Genomic DNA, 25,471 nt, shown 5'->3' with positions numbered 1-25,471 from the left:
TTAGGCCACGGTTTAGGTAGCTTGATTAAGGCCGCGGTTTGTACTTGCCATGACTTAAAAACTGTGGCTATATGGTAAAGCCACAGTTTCATTTTAACGTTTACGACACAATATTAGTTCAAGATATAGCCACGGTTTGGTTATGACCACCTATTTAAAACCGTTGTTATATGTTACGCATTCTAAACCAGTTATCTGTCACGGTTTATTTCTGTATCATTACATAAATATATTTATATATATATATATATATATATATATATATATATATATATATATATATATATATTTATATATATTTATATATATATATGTATAAATATATATCAATATTAAATTAACAATAAAATTAACATTAATAGTAGTTCATCCACTAATAATAGTTGGATACTAAGTTTTTCATCCCAAATTCAAAATCAAAACAACCATATTAAGTTATTCATCCATGATCCCTGCACTATTTAAGTTGTACAACCACAAGTTTCTCTCAAAAAAGAGTCATCCCAAAATAACCAAAAAAAGTTCTAATAACTGGGCTAGATAACATATATAAAACAACTATTCTTCTTCATCTTCTCCTTGCTCTTCTTCCACATCTTCTGAACAACCACCTTCTTCAACATCTTCAGCACAACCTCCTTCCACATCTTCATGATCATCACAAGCTTCTTCCATATCTTCATCTCAATCTGCTTCCTCTCCACCCTACAATAAACATATCATTCAACATTCATAAGTGTACTAGTCATGGTTGTGTAAAATAGAATCATGAATCAAAAGACAATTTTAGGCCATCACCACCAGAATCATGCATACACCTATTTCAGAATCATTTCCCTATTTCATACACATATTTCAGAATGAAATCACCAAAAAAATCACTGCCAAACAAATCACCAAACCACATTCATATGAACATGCTTCAAAACTTGCCATCAAATCTACTATTGGGCCACATAGTACAAACCAATAACATTATAACAATGTTACTAGCATTCAGTTTAATTGGCACCAGAAAATGAATTACATCAATGTTACTAGCATTCACAAAATTTGTACCAACCAATAACACTAACAAGATGCTTAAAATCTGTAAAACCAATAACACTATAACAAAATTTGTACAACAGTAAAACTATAACAAGATGCTTAAAATCTGTAAAACCAATAACACTAATAAAATCAGTTTTCCACTATTCGAGTAAACACTTAATGTGATCCCTGCACTTGTTCATCCATGATAACCATACAATTTCAGAAATTCAGTGATAATTCAGTTTCTTAATGTGATCCCTATACAGTTTCTAATTCTTGATAATTCAGTTTCTAATTCAGTGCCCTATACACTTGATAATTCAGTGCCCTAATACAGTTTCTAATTTCAGAAAACACTTGATAATTATGTGCCCTATACAGTGCCATATGCTGCAATTTTTGTAGTTTAGAGTATACCTGTTCGCAATGCGGAATATGAGTTGATGCAGACGAATGTGGATCAGCAGGAGCAGCAGTAGAACTAATGGAACAGCCCATAGCACTTGCCATCAAATTAGAGATCTCGTCGTCGCTCATATGTGGGTTTTGTTGCTTCATCATTGTCTTAAATAGCGCCTTCATACCATCCATCTCCCTCTTCATGCCAGCCACTTCATCATTATGCTGCCTTTTAATAACCAGAATTTCTTCTTTTCTTTTAAGCATGGTAGGTGTTATTGTTCTTCCATAGCAACGAACTCGTCCAGATTTTTCTTTCCCAAACAAGGAGTTAAATGTCTCAGATTCAGTTGAATTCTGAACTGATTCTTGAAGCTTAGACTAATTAAAAAATATTCACATTAGAAAATATTCACATTAGAAAAATAAATGATTAAAGGCAAATGTTGATTAAAGGCATAATCTGCGTGGCTTACAATTACACTTGAAGTTTCCTCATCTGGCTGTTTTCCTTTTCGACTTTGTCGAGTCTCAATGAACATCTCTGCCTGGCTAACTTCCTTTCCGTCCTCTTTCTTAGCATGCTACATTGGTTGATAATAAACACATCAAAATATGAATCACTCAACCAATACATAATTGTAAATTGAAGGATGTATAAACACCCTACCAGTTTTGCACGAATCCTCGCAAAGTTTGTTGGGCCCATCCGATGCATATACTTTTGCTTAGCTCTGTTCACAGCATTGATTTTGCTAATTTTCTACATTCAGAAACAGCAAAATTAGGGACAGCAAATGTTAAATTACAGAATTAAATATTAGGGACAGCATTGATCAATTGCTAATTGTTATCTTACTTGGATGTTATTGTTCTTCCAATAGGATATCAATTGCTTGAAATGAACTTCAGGTACTTTAAAAAACAACTCTTTTTGAGATCTTTCTTGAAACGCCTCCAAGCATCATTAATGCGAGAGAAAACCGCTCTACTTCCATTTTCAAGGATAATGAATTTATCCTACAACAAAAAAGGAAATTAGTGACAAGTAAATAAGGAACATAACTTATATTTAGATTCACACAGTGACAAATTCCCACTTACAGTGACAAATTCCCATATACGGTCCTTGTTTGCTTTCTTCAAAGCTTTGAAGTTAGTATAAACTAAGGGACACAAGTCTGAATTCCTTGCGACAGTGCCAAGGAAACAACTCAAATCTGTCACGGTTCGATCATTGGGTCCAATAGGTTCTCCATCATCGTCTAAGACCACCTCTTCACGATCCGCACTCTTTCTAGCATGGATTTTCAAACATTTAGTTGGTCCACGTGTCCTTTTCTTACTTGCCCCTGTGTTAGATAAAATATAATTAGCATGGGATATAAATTTGAATGAAACAATAATAAAGAATAATGCATGACACGAAGCTTAGTACGTACCTTCAGTTTGTTTACTTCCATTTTGCTGAGTGTTTTCTTCTTCACCCGTCATATTTTCTTCTTCCTCAAGATTCTCACATTCATCTTCTTCACTATTTTCCCCATTTTCTTTGAGGAATTCTTCAACTGATGTCGATTTACACATTGGGCTTCGTTTTGTCTTCTTCAAGCCACTTCCTTGCTCTGTCCCGGAATTTCCATCAACTTCTATCATTGCCCTTTTCATACGATTCTGGTTTGACCTTGAATCAGCAGTGTCAGCCACCCGTTTCTCCTTAGGTTACTGCTTTGCACTTGAAGGATTCTGCTTTGCACTTGAAGGACGTTGCTGATTCGCACTTGAAGGACGTTTCTGATTCGCACTTGAAGCTTGTTGCTTAGCACTTGAAACTTGTTGCTTAGCACTTGAAACTTGTTGTTTAGCACTTGAAACTTGTTGCTGCTTTGCACTTCCTTGTTGCTGCTTTGCACTTGAAGGATTCTGCTTATCATTTCCTTGTTGCTGCCTGGTCCTTGAATCAACAATTTCAGGCCCTGTTTTTTTAGTAAGTTGCTGCCTGGTCCTTGAAGCAATTTCAGGCCCTATTTTGGGATTCACTTGCTGCATGGTCCTTGAATCAGTACATTAAGCCCCTACTTTTCTGGGAGTTGTCTACCTTGTCCTCATTTTGGTTGGATAAAACACATCGGCCGAACTATCAATCCTTGAAGCAGCAGTTTCAAACTTAGATAAGTTGAATAGTTCCCTAGATGCAGGCACAAAAGGAGGTCGGATGCCTACTTTACTAGGTCCTTCAAGGTTATTATTATTTACCATCTCGCATTTGATATCATACTTTTTAGCCAATTCAGCACTGGATCTAAATAGAGGCAACCGAAAATTGGCGGTAACTTGTTCACCCTTTTGTGCGGCAGTCGTCTTCTTTTGCAAGTTTGAAACCTTCTTCATTTTCTGTTAACATGGAAAATATTAAAAGAAACAAAGTTTAACCAATCAGCACTAATTTGCAATATTCAAACAGTTAACAATAACTCACAAATTACTGGACATGAAGATAAATTACATATGATTCAAAACATAGTGGATTTACAAAAACCGAAATGAAATAGATTCAACACATAGTGGATTCAACACATAGTGGATTTACAAAAACAGAAATGAAATAGATTCAACACATCCAATTAGTTACATCAGAAATTCTAATGATATTGTCATTCTCCTAATGAATACAGCTCATTAAACCATTACATGAAAAGTTCAAATGGAAAGTAAAAAAGAAATGTATTACACCAGAAATGAAATAGATCGACATTAGTCCATGAAATCAAATAGGGTATCATCATAATCAAAATCATCTCCATCACTTTCAGCTTCATTCATTTCATAAGGTGTTTCAGCTATTGTTGCAGGTATGTCTTCCCTAACCCAATTTAATTCACCATCACCATCACTATTTTCTCCACTTTTAGCTTGTAAGTTTGACAGGTCAGCAATGTTAAAGAAATCTCGTGGAACTGTTTGCAGAGCATAATGCCGGTTTGGATCAAAAGGGTCTTGGACATAGTAACATTGATGAACTTGAGAAGGTAGCACAAATGGATCATTCTGATAAATTTTCTTATTGAAACGCACACAAGTAAGTCCGTATTTGTCTTTTTCAACCTCAAACCAATCGCACTTAAACAATACAAAGTTGAAATTTCCATAGTAGTATAACTCAATTATATCAACAATGGTTCCATAATATGTGATGGGTTCTGTCCTAGGATTTCCATCCTTGGAGCTAGCGAAACTTGAAGTTAGTGAAACTAAAGTTACGCCAGAATTTTGAGTTTTGCGATTTGTATCTCGTTTCCTAGTATGGAACCTATATCCATTAATGACATAACCTAGATACCTCTTTGCAACAAAATTAGGACCTCTAGAAAGTTTTTCAAGTTGTAATGGCACATCATCATTCTGGGCACGAGTTTTAAACCATTCACTAAATTCTTTACTTTGACTTTTGGCCTTGGTCCACTTCCTTTTGTTAGTGTTTGAATTAACACTTTGATCATGCTCACTACAAAAGTCAACAAATTATATGTTAACATATCTCTAATCTTAGGATTAGTAGATAAATACATAGGAGGACAAATAGTTATTGTACTACCTGATGTAAATTTGAACTTCATTGCAATTGAATAAGATGTATCGATGGGCATCATCCTTTGATTTCACATCAAGATGAAAGGGTTTGCCTACCCCCCCTAAAGGACGACCGGCAGTTGTAAAGTAATGATCCGGATCTGTTTCAAGTGAATCGGTAACATCATAATTCCGACTCTTCCTATTAAACCTTGTATCTACATTGCTATGCAAATACCTTGAGCAAAATGTTATAGCTTCTTCAGCCAGATACCCCTTGGCAATAGAACCTTCAGGATAAGCTCTATTGCGGACATAGTTCTTAAGTTTACACAAGTATCTTTCGGTGGGATACATCCATCGAAATTGAACAGGACCACCCAATCTAACTTCATTTAGCAGGTGAATAGGCAAGTGAACCATTATGTCAAAGAAACTTGGAGGAAATATCATCTCCAACTGACAAAGTATCTCTGCAATCTCATTTCTAGGTAATCTAAATCTTCCACTTGTATAACTTTCTAACATAGAGAGCGGAAAAAGGAACCAATCTCCCTTGGATGAAGTCTTTCTCTAATTCCCATTTCTTGCAAATCATAACGGGCTTTAATATGATCTTTTGTCTTCCCCATGATGTCCAAAAGAGTTCCAACAATACTATCAAATATGTTTTTTTCAATGTGCATGACATCTAAGTTATCGCGCAATGTATTTTGAGCCCAGTAAGGCAACTCAAAAAAAATTGACCTCTTCTTCCACGGGCCATCAACTTTCTTCTTTTTCTTCCCAAATTCATTATTGAAATCTTTTAAGAGTTCAAGAATTTCTGCCCCGTTTAACATGGATGGTGCAGTCCTATGTTCTTCTTCTCCGTTAAATGATTTGACATCGTCTCTCCAAGAATGAGTTCTTGGTAAAAAGGTACGGTGGTCCATATAACACATCTTATGACTGTGTTTGAGGTATAACGAATTGGTGTTAGATTTACAACAAGCACACGCCAATTTTCCTTTTGTGCTCCATCCCGACAACATAGCATAAGCAGGGTAGTCACTAATTGTCCACAGAAGAGCTGCACGCATTTGAAAAGTTTGATTCATTGAAGAATCATATGTCTCTATTCCGGATTCCCATAACTCCTTTAGCTCCTCTATCAGTGGTTGGAGGTAAACATCGATATCGTTTCCTGGAGATTTTGGTCCAGGAATCAACAATGACAACATTGTATATTCAGGTTTCATGGACAGCCAAGGTGGTGTGTTGTATACCATTATCAAGACAGGCCATGTACTATGAGATAAGCTCATGGTCCTAAATGGATTAAACCCATCACTCGTTAAGCCAAGTCTTACATTGCGGGACTCACTAGAAAAATCTGGATGGAGCTCATCAAAGTCCTTCCACGCTTTACCATCAGCAGGATGCCTCAATTTTCCATCCTTTAAGCGCTCTTCTTCATGCCATCTCATTGACTCAGCTATCTTTGAACACATGAACAACCTTTGTAGTTTAGGAATCAACGGAAAGTGCCTCAAAACTTTTGCAGGAACTCTACAGTCATTTTTTGGTTGCTCAGACTCGCATCCTTCAGTTGCAGCATTTTGTTTCCACCGTGAAGCTTCACAAATAGTGCAGGAATTTTCCTTTTCATGCTCCTTCCAAAATAGCATGCAATCGTTTGGGCATGCATCTATCTTCTTATAATCAAGGCCTAAACCACTTATCATGGCTTTTGTCTTGTAAAATGATTCCGAAATGTTCAAATCAGGCATTGCTTCTTTCAATAATTCTAATAGGGCAGTGAATGACGTATTGCTCCAGCCGTGGAGACATTTCAACAAGTAGAGTCGAATCGTGAATGATAACGAAGAGAAGTCTTTGCATCCAGGGTACAGTTCTTGTTCCGCCTCTTTAATCAAACTGTAAAACGTTCTAGCCTCGTCATTGGGACCTTCATCAACTCCGTGTGCTTCTGCCTATCTCCATATATGTCATGCAATAAGCCAGGAATGTCATCATGTGATCCCTCTTGATCTTCCATCCCATCACCAATTTCCATAGACCTTTGTAGTTTCTCCCCATGGTGCAACCAAACGTCATAACCGTCTAGAAAACCTTTGGCTATTAGGTGATCCCTAATAATATCCCTGGTTTTCCAATATATATTTTTACACTTAGCACAAGGGCATAGAAGTTCACCTCCTTGAGGTCTTCCATTAGTGAAGGCAAAGTCTAAAAATCGAGTAACACCGTTGATGTACTCTTGACTAAACCACGGTAATTTAGTCCACTCTTTGTCCATCACTTGATAATCTATATATTTGAAACACAACACATAACACATTCAAAACACATAACACATTCAAAACTGAATTCATACAAAAAAAATGTACTAACAGTACCAAAACATGTGCTGAGCAACCAAAAAATTACTGGGACAGAATTATTGTATATAAATGGAATTAAACTACACAAGCCAGGGACAGAATCTTTGCAAGAATTATTGTATATACATTATATACCTAATATACAACTAATTAGGTAAGAAAAGCACTGACATGATTACTGATTTATAAAAATCATTTTTAGACGGCAACGGAATTATATAATCATATACATATGAATCAAAACATTCCATGAGATATACTACCACGTATTAAAATTTATGTGGTGAAGCCTAAAAGAACACAAATTGTTACCTTAAAACAGAGAAATGGAGTCACACACAAATAAAATGCAGTTGTCGCTTTCCTTCGTCTCCTTTGAGGGAATTGAGTTGTATCAATAACAAAAAGAAATCAATAACCACACTGCAGCTATGCTATGCAACTTAATAATACACAAAATTAGATTTATAAAATTCATAACAGAGTCACACAAATTCATAACAGATTTATAAAATCAATAGCCCTGTGTTTGAAACAAACAAATGCTGCCTTTTAAGTAATCTTCAGTAGCAGTTACACACAAATACCAGAAGGAGGATTTCATGTTTTTTATAATATTTTCTTTCTCTTTCTGCTACATTCACTAAATATGCATAAGAAACTTCCACAGCTTCATGATTTTTAGTTTACATACTGATAGAAACTTAAAGTATGTAAACTGAATGGCCACTTAAGAGCAAGAAGTGTACATACAATAGCACAGACTATATATATATCAGATACCGAAACTTAAAGTAGACATTTCAATAATTGAATTGTTCTACGCCAAAGAAAAACAACAACTAATTACAACATAAGCGACACTTCCTTACGAGATGCACGAACATTAATAGGACCCAATATAAGTTGATGCAAGAAAATTTAAGAAAACAAACTACTAAGTAGTAGCATGAACAGCAGCCACAATAGTAGTGGCACATCAGTTCATCAAATCAAGTCACTAAAACATACAATCAGTTTTAACATTGAATCCTAAAGTTATGTATTGTGGATTGAAAGTAGTTACTAGTTAGTCCCAAATCCCAAGCCAAGAATCAGTTATATCATTCTAGCAAGATTAGTTTTGCCAAAAAATCCCTTTTCTACTTAAAGGTCATCAAACACAAATCATTCCGCTACAAAGTACATGTCAAAATCAACTCTAGCAAGATCTAATCCAACACAGAGGAAAGCAGCAGCAAACACAAATCTAAGTGAGCTCAGAAACAAGTTAGAACACTGACCTTAGTGCCAAAAGGACCTTCTGGATGATCTGTTTCAAGAATATTCCTCCCCTAAACAAACAAACAAAAAATACATAATTACAAACTTCCTTCAAATGAATAATCTATAGTATATTGCAACATAATAGAGTTTCAGAGTAAAATTCATAAATTATCATACACATACACATATCATAATAACAAGAATTTCTTCTAATAATCACAAGAAATTCAATTCAATTCATGATATTAAGCATAACTAGCATTATGATTTCGTCCCAAACAGAAAATCAATTTTTGATTTAACAATACTAACAGTCAAATAACGGAAATAGCAGTTAACTTGAATCTAACATACTTTCTCAACCTAAAATCCAGATCAGTTTTCAACCCTAACAAAATCTAACCTAAATCACCATAACAAAATCTAACATAAACTCAGTGCCTCTCTCAGTTTCAAATCACCATAACAAAATCTAACATAAATAACAACAACAGATATAACAATGCAGAGATTAGGTCAAAATGAAGCCCTCAGTAGATTAGGTCAAAACAAAACATGCATCAAATCACAGTATCCAAACATCAGTAGTAGAATTTGTTTAAACATAGATTAGGTCAAAAAGAAACCCTACCGTATTAGCCTCCAGAAGCTTTGGTACCTCACATGCAAAACAAAATATATATTAGGTCAAAAAAAATCAGAGGAGACGAGGGAAGATGAGGAACACGAACAGAGAAGAGAATCGTACCCAGATAATCGTACGCAGATGAATAGAGGAAGCCTCCAGAAGCTTTGGTACCTCAACTGCAAAACAAAATATATATTAGGTCCAGACAAAATCAGAGGAGACGATAGAGAAGATGAGGAACACGAACAGAGAATCGTGAGATGAAGAGAGTTAGGGTTCGTGAGATGAAGAGAGTTAGGATTCGTGAGATGAAGAGGGTTAGGGTTCGTGAGATGATTGAGGTTAGTGAGATGAAGGTGAAGCAGAGATGAAAGCAGAGATGAAGATGAAGAATCTAACCTGTAAGCGATGGAGGTGGCAGCAGCGGCGGAGCGGAGAAGCGAGATGGAGTTTTCAGATAGTTTTGGGAGATGGAGTTTTCAGATAGTGTGCGTGTTTTTGTTCATATGACTCGTTTCAATGCCTTTGTTCTTTCATTTTTTTTCTTTTTTTTAATTAAAAAAATAGAAAAGAAAATATTAAAAGATAGAGGGAAACTAAAAAAAAAGGAGGGAACTTTTGGAGGGGTTTTTTTTGGGGTTTTGGCCACAGTTTGAACAGAAAATTATAGGCCTCGGTTTCTTAGTTGCGGCTTAAAATATCTACCGTTATATAACCATGGAAATTGAAGTACAAGCCACAGTTTTACACTCCAGATTCAATATTCTATAACATACGTCTACGCTTGAAGAATCCATATTATTTTGATTCAGGATTGGTTACTAGTTTGAAGAATCCAACAACTAAGCTTGACAAAGCATCCCTCTTTATTGGGGCGCCAGGTTCATGTTGTTTTGAGGATTGCAGTCCAAATTGCGTTCAAGACTGTAAGAACGCTGGATTTAAATTAGGTGGAACGTGTCTTGAAATAGCTATTGGAAAAAAATGTTGTTGGTATAAGTAATTAGACTAATACTTTAGCGATACTTGGCTGTATTATTAAAATAAGGAATCAATAATATCATTGAGTAATGAGTTAAATTGCTAAATCATCTTAATCTTTTCTGTCGTCTCTTGAACAATCTCTAGTCCAATTACCACACTCTCACCAGATTCATACCAACACAATGGCGTCCTACATCTTCTACCATACAAAGCTTCAAACGGAGCCATACCAACGCTTGAATGAGAACTGTTATTGTAGATAAATTCAATCAATGGTAAATAACTATCCCACGCAACACCTTTTTCCAACACACAAGCTCGCAACAAATCTTCCAACAATTGAATCGTCCTCCCTTTTTAACCATCAGTCTGCGGATGATAAGCATAACTCAATCTCAACTTAGTACCCAACGCTTTCTGCAAACCTTCCTAGAATCTCGATGTAAACCTTGGATCTCTATCTGACACGATACTTGAAGGAATACCATGTAAACTCACTACTTTCTCAATATACAATTGAGCCAACTTCTCCATCGAATAATCCATTCTCATCGGTATAAAGTGAGCAGACTTCGTCAATCTGTCCATGATGACCCAAATAGCTTCACAATTCTTAACTGTCCTTGGCAAACCAGAAACAAAATCCAAAGATATGTTGTCCCACTTCCACTCTGGAATAAACAACGGTCGCATAGCACCATACGGCTTCTGATGTTCAATTTTCGACTTCTTGCAAGTCAAACAAGAACAAACGAACTCAGCAGTCTCTTTCTTCATTCCAGGCCACTAAAACAACTTCTTCAAATCGTGATACATCTTGGTAGCACCAGGATAAACACTCAATCCACTATGATGTCCTTCTTTAAGAATACACTTTCTCAGTTCTGCAACATCAGGAACACAAACCCAATCACCAAACCGCATTATACCATTCTCGTCAATCCTGAATTCACCTCCTTTACCTTGGTTAATCAAAGCCAATCTATCAACCATCTTAACATCAGCTTTCTGACCTGTTGTAATCTCATCAAGAATACCACACGTCAGCTTCAGCATACCCAATTCAACACTATTAGAAGTACCTTCACATACCAAACTTAAATCTCGGAATTGTTTGATCAAATCCAATTCCCGCACCATTAGCATAGACATATGTAAGAACTTCCTACTCAACGCATCAGCAACGACATTCACTTTACCTGGATGGTAATTCAGCCCAAAATCATAATCTTTAAGAAACTCTAACCATCTTCTCTGCCTCGTATTAAGCTCTTTCTGATCAAAGAGGTACTTCAGAATCTTGTGATTGCTAAACACTTCAAACCTCGAATTGTATAAATAATGCCTCCATAATTTCAATACAAAGACCACCGCTGCCAATTCTAAATCATGAGTCGGATAATTCCTTTCATGAACTTTAAGTTGTCACTATGCATAAGCCACAACCTGTTGATTTTGCATTAATACACCTCCTAACCCCCCAATGATGCATCACAATAAACCATAAAAGATTCTATCGGATTCAGTAAAATCAAGATCGGAGCACTAGTCAACCTCTTCTTCAACTCTTGGAACCCTTCTTCGCACTTAGAATCCCAAATAAATGCTTTCCCCTTTCTAGTCAACTTAGTTAATGGTAATGCTAACTTCGAAAATCCTTCAATAATCTTCCTGTAGTAACCCGCAAAACCCAGAAAACTACGAATCTCTGACGTGGACTTCAGGGTTTCCCACTGAGATACCGCTTCAAACTTCGTAGGATATATGGCAACTCCATTCTTGGAAATCACATGACCAAGAAAACTTACTTCCCCTAACCAGAACTCACACTTCGACAACTTCGCATAAAGCTTCTTCTCTTTCAACAATTCTAATACCACTCTTAGATGTTCCGCATGCTCTTCTTTGTTCTTAGAATATATCAGAATGTCATCCATAAGTACCATAATGAACTTGTCGAGATAAGGATGAAAGATCTTATTCATATACTCCATAAAAAAACCAGGTGCATTAGTAACTCCAAATGGCATCACTGTATATTCATAATGACCATATCTTATTATGAATGCAGTTTTCTAAATATCGTCCGCCTTCACTCGAATCTGATGATACCCATACCTCAGATCAATTTTGCTAAATACATTTTCTCCAACCAGTTGATCCATCAAATCATCAATTATCGATAATGGATACCGATTCTTGATCATAACCTTGTTCGGTTGTCTATAATCTATGCACAGGCTCATCGAACCCTCTTTCTTCTTTACCAACAACACTGGCGCATCCCATGGCGAAACGCTAGGACGAATAAATTCCTTCTTCAGCAGCTCTTCCAATTGACTCTTCAATTCATCCAACTCAGATGTCGACATGCGATAAGGTGTCATTGACACAGGACTCGTCCCAAGAATTAATTCAATAGTAAATTCCATTTCCCTCTCATGTGGCAACTCCCTAAGATCTTTTGAAAAAACCTCTAGAAAATCTCGTACTACTGGTAATTCACTACTCACCGCTTTCCCTTTCACTTCCATTGATGAAAATAATATGAACATGGCAGCTCCATCTTTAACCGCTTCATTCACGTGCTTAGTATTCATCACCAAATCATCAGCACTACTCTCTTCAAGAAAGATCATTGTCTTTGTAGAGCAAATAATATGAACCCGGTTGAATTCCAACCAGTTCATACACAAAATGACATCAAGTTGTTCCAACGGAAGGCACACTAAGTCCATCCCAAACTTTCTACCAAAAATATCAACCGAAAAATTCAAACAAGCAGAAGAAGCATTTACTGAACCCGACGCAGGAGTGTCAATAACCATACTTCCATTAATATCAGATATTTCGAATTCTAATCTTTTAGCACAATCCAATGAAATGAACGAATGATTCGCTCTGTCATACCCCGAAATTTTCCCATCTCATTCCTCTTGTTCAAACTCAGATCAAGGCATAATGACTCAAAGACACACCCTCCTAAAACAATGACTCAAGGAATTAGGGTTTTGATTTCTCTAATGAAAACCAATGAATCAAAGGCTCCAATGCATCGAATATGGCTTATGATGTTTCAAACTATCTCCATGACAAAATTCAGGCCTTAATTCAAAGGATTGGTCACTCAGTTGCTCAGAAAGTCAACAGTCGACTAGTTTGACCTAAAAGTCAACTGTGGTCAAAGTGCAGTCAAAATTCCTGATTTTTTGTCAACATCCTTATTTTGAAGTATCATTCACCATTTGATCAAGGATTGATCATGGTTCATCAAGGAAATATCAGAAATCAACAATTTCAAAAGTTTCTAAATTAGGGTTTTCATAGGAGAAAGTCAACTAAACTTTGACCAGCCATAACTTTCACATGGAACATCAGAAATTTTCCATCCAAAGCTCATTTTAAAGGAAATTGAATTCTCTACAAATTTATATATCACATGCCAAGTCTAAAAATGCTTCATTTGAGAGATATGGATCAAAACATTATAGGTCCTTTTCAAAAGTCAACCAAAAGTCATCTTTTTCAAAAGAGCACACAAGGAGCATGGACAATTATTTTGACATGAGACCAAAAACATTGGTTAGAGTACTCTTCAAGGTTTCTAAAAAGTCCTAGAACTCCTCCATACCTCAAAAATTGAGGGAGATATGCCTTGTCAAATTTGGATAATTTTTGAGAGAAAAATGTGAAACAAAAAGGCTTCAAAATAAGTTTTCTTGCGAATGGGCCCAATCTTTTTTGATTCAATCTTCATCCACAAGTCATCCAAAGTATCAAAGCTAATTGCCACGAACTTGAGATAAAAATTTGATTTTATTTGAATTTTTATTTCACTTAAAAAGATATTAAAATCATATAATCAAGGAATTATGAAAGGGATTTGATTTGGCTATAATTTCCAATCAAATCCAATCAAATAATCATCATATTTTACACTCAATTCCGTGCAAATAATATTAATAGGATTGGATTGAAAATTGGCCAACATGGGAAGCTTTTACAAATTAATTTTCTTAAACTTGCACCTAAAGATTCAAAGGGATTCTGGCCTAGAATTTTACCCTAATTCAATCTCTTATAAAAGCACAAGGGTTCCAGAAGATTAGGGGACGAAAAAAGAGAGGAAGAAAACCCTAACAAAACTTACAATAAACTCAAGGATAAGGGCAAGAGAAATTTTCTGGTATAGCAAGTCTTAGCCGTTTTCAATCATTCCATTAGTCTCGGGAGACTCCCAGAAGCAAGACCCCGCCATCCTTGAAGCTACATGAACGTCCATATGTCCTATCCAAGCATCACCGTTTTTATTTTTCGTTCAAATTTTAAATCCATAGTTCATGTTGCATAAACGATTCCTATTGATATATTTATGATCATGATGATATATGGGGTCGATTTGAACCGTTGTGAAGGATAGAAAAACACTTAGAAATGGGGTGGGGGGTTTGAATAAGTGTAGTTTTAAAACTCTTAAGATAGAAACAATTTGCACAATGATTTTTATCCTGGTTCGTTGTTAACTAAACTACTCCAGTCCACCCTCTTGGAGTGATTTACCTCACCTGAGGATTTAATCCACTAATCACACAAGATTACAATGGTTTTCCACTTAGATAACCTCTAAGTCTTCTAGAGTATTCTGATCACTCTAGGAACACAATGCTTAGATACCCTCTAAGACTTTCTAGAGAATCCGATCACAACTTGATCTCCTCTAGTTCTTACAAATGAATGTAAACAAATTCTTATAAGAGTTACAATGCTTCTTAATAAGCTATTATCAGAACTGTGATTTTTCTCTTAAGTTTAAGCTTAGACTCACTAAGATATTACAACAGTAATGAAGTGAGGTTGAGGATGAAGTTTGAGAGCTTTTAGAATTTGACAGCGTTTCTGTATGTTTGTGCAAAGTGTTGTATTTAGCTTCTCATCAGAACTTCTATTTATAGGCGTTTGAAAAGATGACCGTTGGGAGCATTTAATGCGTTGCGTGATCCGTACAGCATTGCATTTAATGTTTCACTCTTTTGTCAACTGCCTCGAGCATTGCTTTTGCTGTGTCTACTGACGTTGCCTTTAATAGCTCTTAACGTTCCTTTTGTCAGTCAGCGTAGCCTACCATCTTGTACTTGCTTCTGATCTGATGTTTGTGTAAACAACGTTTGAATATCATCAGAGTCAAACAGCTTGGTGCAGAGCATCTTCTTGTCTTCTGACCTTGAAGTGCTTCTAGCATGATACCATGAGAACTTCAGTTCTTCTTGTAACACCCTTCTAAACCCCGCGGAAATTAATAAAATAATTCAGATTAAAACATGAAAACAAGGGTGCCACAATTCAATTTAAAACAAATTATCATAAATCAATTGTCATGCTTCACTTAGGGGCAAATCATCCATTTAATAAAATCATGTTTCTATACAGCGGAACATTAATCAACAGATAAGCATAACATCATCTATGCAATATCTCACAAAATTACTCCAATAACAACAAAATAGAGTATCACTATCAACTCTAAACTAGCGTTCCCCCAGTGCTACAATATCAGAGTATGACATCGACGCTATACTAAACGAACTGACTCATGAGCTAATCCTCATCGAGCCAAAAGCCGCTATCCTCAATCTGAAAATATCAACGGTAAGGGTGAGTCTAATTCACAATTAACAAATGTTATCGAATCATAAACAATAACACATCATAGTCACATTATTCATCCAATTTCGTTATATTCAGATTATCAGGAAGTACTCATCAACATACAACAACAAATAGAATACATTACCAAGAGACAACACTATAATTCATCCAAACAAATGATAACCATTACACAATCATCACATATTATAACATTGGACAATCTTCCATTCATGTTATAATAACACAAGTAGCCTAATGCAAATGCAACTATATGCATGTGGTACCAAAATCTGGGATAACCCATCTCACTGATCCACCACCATAAAGATTCGGCTACTTCTCTCGCCAATTCCACACAATGGGAATTAGCTACCGCTGTCCCACCACCATAAGGGATACAGCCCACAACATGATTATGAAATGCATGTATCAACCATAACATGCTCATCATCAACATTAAACAACCAAATGTCATAATCATCAACCACCACAAAATAAATAGCCACACACAGTTAATGCTATTTCTCAACCATAATAAAATACATATTTTACACCAACAATATATGTATAAAAAAACACCAATTACAACCACAACATAATGACAGGTAAATCATTCATTAATGTGCCTGTATGCATAAACCACCACACAGTGCAACAATAATAGCGCCTTTCACAGTCGTGTACCAAGTACAACAAATCAACCCAACAACAACAGAGCATTTACATCATCATTCATCAAAACACATGATAACCATATTTACCATGAGCAACATCCATTTGCATAACAAGCAGAAGAAACCACCTTATCACAGCACACATCATTGCACATATTCAGTTATGCAAACAACAATCATTGCACCTCATCAACTATGCAAAACCAGAGTAAACCACATTTCAAGAAAATGGTACTTTTCAAAATAAAATCAAGTTATTGTTGTTTTATTTATTTCATATGGTAGAGCATTCAATTTAAGGAACAACGTCCAAAACGGCGTCTAAAACGGACTTACGGTTTGAAAGTTACACATCTTTAACTTTTTACAAGAAAACAATTATCGCTACAGCACGCGGCGCCACACACAGTCCGCGGCGCGTAACGAATAGAAAACATGCCATCGCGGTGCAAACAAAGGTTCGCGGCGCGGAATGAGAAAATCACTACGCCTTCACGGCGCGCACCTACCTTCGCGGCGCGAACTGGCAAAAGTCAGAGTTCCCATCGCAATTGACAGCATTACGGGATTTACCCCAAAATCCCCAAAACCCAAACCAAGTTATGTCATGAACCTCAACCACCACCATATCAGCCACATACATGTTATAACACAATTATAACACACAAAGAGGATCATTTAATCATCATAACAATCATATAATCATATAATTCATCAAATCATACAATTCCCCTCAAATCATCCCAAAACCCCAATCTAGCATATAACCAATTGACACAAAGAATGCATCTAAATCAGTCCTATTATCTACAATACGATAAAAGATGTTAACTGGAAGAGTCCCCCCTTACCTTAGCCAAGGATCTTGATTAGCCCTCTTCCTCTTCTGTTCCTCTTTCACGTACTCTTCAGTTCTCAGACTTCTGTCCCTTTTGCCTCTAACCTTCTCTTTTCCCAATTTCCTTATTATTTTATAAAAATAACATTAAATTAGTAATGGGCTTTACTAACTTAACACCTCCTTCTTACTAACATCACACATGGCCCAGTACCACAAACCATTCTTTTCCAATTTATTTTCCACAAACCACCAATAATTCTAATCATTAATTAAATTTCCAATTAAATTAAAATTAGAAAATATGGGGTGTTACAACTCTCCCCCACTAAAAGAGTTTTCATCCTCGAAAACATACTTCTAGTGAAAAGTTCCAGATAGGAGTCCTTCATCTGACTCTCCCGTCCTCAGTTAACACCTTTTTAGTCGAACCTCGAAATTCATCTGACATAACCAACATAAGCATGCCTCATGCATTCAATCTCAGCTCTTACGTCGCATTTGACCATGCCAAGGTGTACCACTCGCCATATCTCCCAAGGTTAACGACAATGGAGCGTCAAGGTCCGACTCATACAATACGCCCAATAACTGAGTAATATAATTACACAACCATGGTATGACCACACCCGATCAACACTGCAGTAAAGCATTCCATCTACATAACGTACCAACCTTAGACACACTTTTCCATCTGAGCGATGAAATAACACTTACACTTTTCACCAACTGCTTCCTTCAAGCGCTCGATAATAACATTCCTATACCATTGAATTTCAATTATCTGACTCCTCTCAAGTCATACCAGTAATTATCCAACATGTTACATTCCGCTTTTTCTGCATTATTTGATTACTCATTACAATCATCATTACTAATTAGATTTCTCAGTTTTATCCAATTCCAACTCTCTTTACTCATTCGTTCCATAATCCTTCTTTGTCATACATGGTACTAATCTACCATTTAGCAACACTTACTCGCACTCAAAAACAAAGTCTTGATTTACTTCCTCTATTTAAACATTCTAACCATCAGAATGAGTACACACAAGTAATTATAATCACACTCATCAGCCTTAATATACCATTGCTTACAAAATAGCTCAAATCGAGTCCCGCTCTTCTCTAAGAATTAAATAAGCTTCATTCTTCATAGAGTATAATTCCTCATTATATCTGGAAATCTACAATAATACCTTACAATAGTACAGAATTATTATAGCATCATATAGTATACACTCATCGCCTTAACTTCGCTGAATACATACTCGTTAGCTAAGTACATCCACAATAACATGTTCGTCATCCTGGAAATTATTCAAAATAGTCCTAATTCTTCGATACGACATCATTACCTCCACTAGATTATAAATCCAACATATAGATCAATACATATTCTCTATGTAGGCTTCCGACATATTAATTCCTCACTGCCCACGAGTAGTACTCGCACACTACTCCGCATAACACTTTCGCTCCGCGACTCTGATTACCCGTCTTAAATCACCGTCCAATATGTTGCACTCTTTCATATTCACTTCTTCATAAATTCATACAACATGGTGAGTGATTATTCTCACGGCTTAGTATCCATCATATCCTAAACCATTAAGGTAACAAACAAGCTCATCCTATCTATATGATTTCGTCTACTATCAACAAGAGATTAAGGGTGATCAAGTCCTCAATTTGTCAATAGATAGCCGACAACCATATTTATGCATAAACCGTCATTACTACATAATAGGGTCCTTTTCCGAGTTTGCACTCAAACTCATTAACATCGTCATAGTCCAATAGTTCACTCTGAGTCTTTACAACTCACACACTTCCCTCTCATTGGATCTTGTCAGTGAGATACCAACATCCAAACATTTTACATAATCTGCTTCATGGTCACTTAGCATCACACACCTGTTAAGTACTTCCAACTTCATAATCACTAATATACTCGTACCTTTCTATTTATCTCGTTCTGAATCAAAATCCTCATCTAGCAAAAGACCGTGATAACATTCATACTCCTGGTTTCACTCTAAATCCCATGACATCTTTTGCGTCCAAGTATCATTCCACTCGGAATCTCAACAAATTCTTCCTCACACCTGTCGCACGCTCGCGAAAAATGAACAGAGTCGCCACCAATATATTTATCCCATAAGGGAAAGGAATACCAGGAAACCTAACAAGGGAAGAAACAGGGTCTTGCGACCAGAGAATCTAGGTACGGGAGTCGGTTACGCAAGGGGAAGGTATTAGCACCCCTCACGCCCATCGTACTCGATGGTATCCACCTATGTTTGTTTCTATCTAAAGGGTGTAATCTATGTCTAAGCCTATATGCGGATGAATGCAAAATGTAGGGAAAATAAAGAATTATACTCGCATGGGCCCTACCCCGCTGCCTACGTATCCTTTTCAGGAATCAGAGTTACCGTAGCTCGGCTAAAGATTTTCTGTTTGTTTTTGTGTTTTTTAGTTGGGCGGAGTTAACGTTCACGCTCTTGCATAAGGGATCGACCTATGATGCGTACGAGCGGAAATAACAATGCCCTTAGGTGCCAAAGAGGCAAAAGAAAAGAAATGATTGGTTTGTGTCTTTTAGGGTAGATGAGTGATGAACAGTTCCCAATACCGGGCCACTCACCACTTTCTCTACTTTGTTTTAATTTGAACCATTGTTAGGTATTTTAAGTGTTTTTGGTTGTGTATTTTTTAAGGGAAATTACTCTGCGATTCGAATCACATAAAAATGTATAATGATCGAGAAGCAGATTAGGGAATGAATCCCACTCACTTCTATCCCATTATGTAATGTTTGAGAAACAGATTAGGGAATGAATCCCACTCGTTTCTCTCCCATTAATTAATGTTTGAGAAACAGATTAGGGAATGAATCTCACTCATTTCTCTCCCATTAAGTAGTGACCGAGAAACAGATTAGGGAATGAATCGCACTCGTTTCTATGCCACTAAGCGATTGAGAAACAGATTAGGGAATGAATCCCACTCACTTCTCTATCACTTTCTTAATGTGATTCGCATCTTCCTTTTATTAAGTGTTTTAAAAGTTGAAAATAAAAAAGAATGAAATGGGGCACAAATTCTAAATTCAAATCTAAGTTGTCTAAGGGACCAAAATAATAAAAGCTATACAATTCAATAACTAAAGAAAACCATACATGGAATAAGCAAAGGAAAATCAATATGCGACAAAGAAGATTGAGAACTATAGCAAACAAATTGGCATTCACAAACACACATATATCAATTAGTTCTAAATAAAAACACAAGACTAAAATTAATTCCTAAGTTTATTAACAAGTTTTATTTACAAGGAGGTATCGATACAAAGAAAATTCAAATATATTGCAAAGAAAAAGATTTATTAAAAGTATTAAAACAATTAAAAAATTAATAAAAATCAAGTCAATTATTCACATAACCTAAAATGTCTATGAACAAATTTTTATGCTTTTTTATTTGAAGAAAAAAGGGATTATGAGACAAAAGTTAAAAAAAACAAAAATAAAAATAAAAATAAAATCTAAACTTCCAGGGGGTGCATCAGTAATTTGGAAATGAACTAAAATTGTGTTGTGAGCAAACTGGGCCTAATTACAGGGGGTGGGAATATTAAGGCGTTAGGCCCATGTTCAATAGCCCATGGTGTAATAGCAAAGCAAGGGTGTGATTCTGAAAGTTCCAGGCCCGGTTAATCTCGTGGCCCAACCACACAAACCACTCATTTCCATTTTTTTATTTCACTTTTCATTTGTTCATTGTGTCAGCATGTGTTATATAGTTTTTCAATAAAACGTGACACCATCATGTAATACCACACATCAATTGGTCATGCTGCAACTTAAATGAGGAAAAGACAAAATCAATGCTTGGGCCAATCACACTACGACACGTCGCCTGCCAATCATTTAAGTAAAACAAAACACAACAAAACAAATGGGAGGTGATCCAATGGTGTGGCGCCACCTCAGCAAAACGGAAATGAACATGAAAACATGCAGACGCCGGAATTCACTATTCCGGTCGTCTTCTCCGACTCTCCTCTCGCCAAAGATACATGAAACTGCCCAGAAATTAACGTCGCAGCCACCAATCGACTCGGTTCTTATCACTGAGTTCAAATCTAACTTCAGTTTCCTCTAATTCTCCCTCTAAAAGCCTAACCGAAACCAGATCCAAAACCCTAACTCTATGAATCTTCCTCAAAACACATGTTGATGGCATCAAAACAAACCTCATGCTACGTAGATTCCAACTATGCGCTCTAAATAGATAAACGCACACTAATTTATCAAAACCGAATCAAACACTCCATCATGTAGTCACATGTTATATTCACACACAGATGCATATGATCTTAAAAATCTTCTAAGTATGCTCAGAAAGTTCTAGAATACTTACCTGCACAAGATCTTGACCGAAAGAACAAGAAAACTCTACTCCCTTGATGTGGATTTGGACGTGTGCGATGCGTACTTCAGTCGATCTCAACAAACCGAGAAACAAACTCAGTCTTCAGCGTGAACATCTTCTTTGAGAAGGAGAACTTGCTGAATGATTCTTGATGATGATTATGAAACTTGGAGAAGGAGCTGGTCCAGGATAGATGCTGAAGTTGTTACAGCATAGTGATGGAGGCTCGATAATAATGGATGAAGGTGGTGGTTGTGGTGATTGTTGTGGTTAGAGTGTTTTAGGGTGGTTGAAGGTTGATGAAGATGATGGTGAAAATGGAGGTTTAGATGGTGGTGGTTGAAGGTTGGTGAAGATGAAGTTTGTTATGAGTTGGAGGTGGTTACGTGACGGTTATGGAAATTTGGTGGAGAGAGAAGAAAGAGAAGAAATAGTGGAGAGAAAAGAGAATGAAGAAAAGAGAGAATGGAGAAGAGAAATGAGAGTTTTCGAAACTGGAAAAAAAAATAATGAAAGAGTGTATGTGTGTGAGTTATGATAGTGTTTGCCTTTACATGGTAGGTGCATGGCATAGTGTGTGGGTGCATGATTCTATGGAGTGTTGAAGTTTGCATCATTTTTTTTATTTCAAATGACCATCTTTGTAGCCCTATAACTCCTTGGCCAATTGCCCAAATGGTTCACTTTTGGACTCACAATGAAGAAGACATGTGGTAGAGCATGTCTTGTGTTAATATGACCAAGTAAAAATGTTCACAAACCCTTCAAGAGTGGACTGGAATGTGATGATACACGAGTAACATGGGGCTGGCGCGCTTAACTTGATCTCGACTCATCTTTGGCTGAAATGTGACTTGACTAAGGTGTGACTTTAAGTCCCTCTATCTTGCTCCTTACACGTCCAAAATTAATGATCTCGGACCCATTAGATAGGAGGCATGGCAAAGGATGGTTTGATACCAAAATGGCCCCCAGTGGAGGTTTGTGGAGTCTTAAATTCGGTGTCCAAAATAGCATGCCAGGTGTTTGTGATAATGTTGCGCGCATGACTTGAACCATGACCTGGCTGGATGCAAGACCTTGGCTTTACGAAGCAGTGACTTTGGAGGCTATCATTTGATTCAATACTTGTCCAAATAACTTGGTTCTTGGCTTATTGGAAAGAGAACATGGAGGAGACTGGAAGCATACCAATTTTGTATTTCAAGGACCCTTGTATCTCTCTATAATCAGTCTTGAAATTGGCACGCCACGTGTTTGATGGAATGTTCACGCGTGCCCAGAAATTTTCTAAGTGTCATGACTTGAATCCAGTGTGTTTCTTCCAACTTCTAATCCCTTTATCTCTTCAGCCAGGCCTCGAATGAGAAAACTTTCAACTAGAGAGTTGTTGCATGCTATGATATGAACATTTTTTATGTTGGGACCTTTCTAAAATAATGACTTTTGACACGTGTAAACATGCTGTGAAGTCAGCTGACCAGCCATCTTTAAAACCTCAAAAAAAATTCTAAGTGTTGAAACTTTCCATTTTTGATTTTTTCTATTTTTGGCAACTTTTGTCAAACTCCTGATTTTATTCATTCTTCGACTTTTCTTGACCAATTTTCCACCAAAAGTCAATATTTGAGTGATTGACCTGATTTTGACACAAAAGTCTACTGTCCCGATTTTTTCTCCGATCTTAATGAAATTCCCAATTAATCAGTTTCTAGCCAATGACGATCAACTGAACACTTCCGCCCAGTCATCATACCATCTCCCTTCATAAAATTAGCTCTTGATCAATGTATTGACCAAAAAGTCAACTGCGTTGACTTTGGTCAAGAAACCCTAGTTCAGGATTATCAGATGAACAACAAGCTTGTATTTTCTAACCAATGCTCTGACTAGGAGGTGAGGAAACCCTGATTCAAGAGTGCCCTCAGAAGGATAATGTCACAAGACCAGACGTCGGATCTTTATATTTAATCAGAAGTTCTTTGTGCCAGGAGCTCCTTTTTGGAACAGTAACCATGATATGAATGCATGATTTGGTCCATGACCTAAAGGATGTATGTATATGAATTATAGGCCAGATAAATAAGGGTAGGACAAATTTGGGGTATGACAGCTGCCCCTATTTAATCGTCTTAAACCTGAAGGTTAGATTGGCGCTAGCCTTTCGAACATTCGAGGTAGAAGAAGATTAAATATCCAAGACCTGAAATTTGTCCTTAAATGATGGTGTAATTGTTATCTTTATTTTTTGATATCTGCTGGGGAAAGAGAATTTTGTTTTTTCTTTTTTCTGATGGAAAAGTTTATGGTGGGTAATGGTTGAATGGGGATAGCTTGTAACGTAGCCAAGGTGCCAATACAAGGTTCTCAATGGAAATGGTTGTTGTATGAAACTGTGATTGGAAAGTATGGTTTTGATGGAATGATAGGATCTACTGACCCAAAAATCTGAAAACAAGGATAAATGACTCGAAACCGGGGTGGGATCAACAGATCCACGGCTCAAATCCAGGGTGAGTATAACGGACTCACGACTCAAATCCAGAGTGAGTATAACAGACTCACGACTCAAATCCAGGGTGAGCATAACGGACTCACGACTCAAATCCAGGGTGAGCATAACGGACTCACGACTCAAATCCAGGGTGAGTATAACGGACTCACGACTCACAAGAATTGAAAAAGATGAGGATAAGGTCAACGGACCTACGATCCATGAGTCGAAACCAGGGTAAGATCAACGGGCCTACGACCCACAAGAATTGAAAAAGATGAGGATAAGGTCGAAAGACATACGATCCATGACTCGAAACCAGGGTAAGATCAACGGACCTACGACCCACAGGAATTGAAAAAGATGAGGATAAGGTCGAAAGACCTACGATCCATGACTCGAAACCAGGGTAAGATCAACGGACCTACGACCCACAAGAATGAAAAGGATAAACATCAACAATGAGGCTGGAGCAGGAGAAGATTATCAACAACACTGAGGCTGGGGATTGGGAATTGGTTTTGAAGTGGTTTGCCAGGACAGGAACTGGGCTTTGAAGGGGTTTGCCAGGATGGGAACTGGGCTTTGAAATGGTTCGAAGGTCGGAAGGCAAAGGACTCACAACGCGGGGGATTGGATCCGAAAAGTTCGTCCACATAAGGGGAAATAACCACAAAGACTAGTGACGACTAGACTCGATCAAAAGACATCGGTAATCTGAAGAATCACGGAGATATTGATGCTTGCGAAGCATAAGAATTACATTAATCCCTCAGGCCAAAAGGCGGGGTGTAACTCTTCAAGAGCGGCAATCGTTTGAATTGCTACACACCAAGTATGATTATTCAAACGATTGAAAAATGAGATGGGTTAAATGCCCACCCTCATTCACACTCTAATTTGCACGCAACACACGGGAAATAACCTTGGAGACAACGATTCTGACGAAGAAAGACATTGTGTCCGATCCACACTAGAGAAAGAAAATGAGACTTTTTCTGGGGGTATATATTACTTCGTGCCTCCTGGGCATATACAAACTGGCTTATGAATTGATGCATGTTTGAATTTTTCAATGGCGTAATGATCAGCTTTGACGGATATGCTACAT

General features: G+C 36.9%; 2 protein-coding genes across 2 annotated transcripts; both read right to left on the bottom strand.

Annotated features, from left to right (window-relative positions):
• Positions 1–684: 684 nt before the first annotated feature.
• On the bottom strand, positions 685–2,000 carry LOC131659974 (uncharacterized). The gene is made up of 4 exons (XM_058929080.1): positions 1,911–2,000; positions 1,453–1,815; positions 968–1,090; positions 685–705 (listed from the first exon to the last, which is right to left on the bottom strand). Exons 1-4 carry the CDS (start codon positions 1,974–1,976, stop codon positions 685–687), a joined length of 573 nt encoding a protein of 190 aa, XP_058785063.1. The 5' UTR covers positions 1,977–2,000.
• A 2,188-nt stretch (positions 2,001–4,188) lies between these two features.
• LOC131659973 (uncharacterized) lies at positions 4,189–12,908 on the bottom strand. Its single transcript, XM_058929079.1, has 5 exons — positions 12,480–12,908; positions 8,675–8,725; positions 5,775–6,980; positions 5,030–5,577; positions 4,189–4,939 (listed from the first exon to the last, which is right to left on the bottom strand). The coding sequence occupies exons 1-5, from the start codon at positions 12,906–12,908 to the stop codon at positions 4,189–4,191; spliced, it is 2,985 nt and encodes a 994-aa protein (XP_058785062.1).
• Positions 12,909–25,471: the final 12,563 nt, after the last annotated feature.

Source organism: Vicia villosa, linkage group LG3, assembly GCF_029867415.1.
Source record: "Vicia villosa cultivar HV-30 ecotype Madison, WI linkage group LG3, Vvil1.0, whole genome shotgun sequence".
NCBI lineage: Eukaryota > Viridiplantae > Streptophyta > Magnoliopsida > Fabales > Fabaceae > Vicia > Vicia villosa.
The sequence above is the reverse complement of the archived record's forward strand: the minus strand, read 5'-3'. Positions and strand labels throughout refer to the sequence as shown.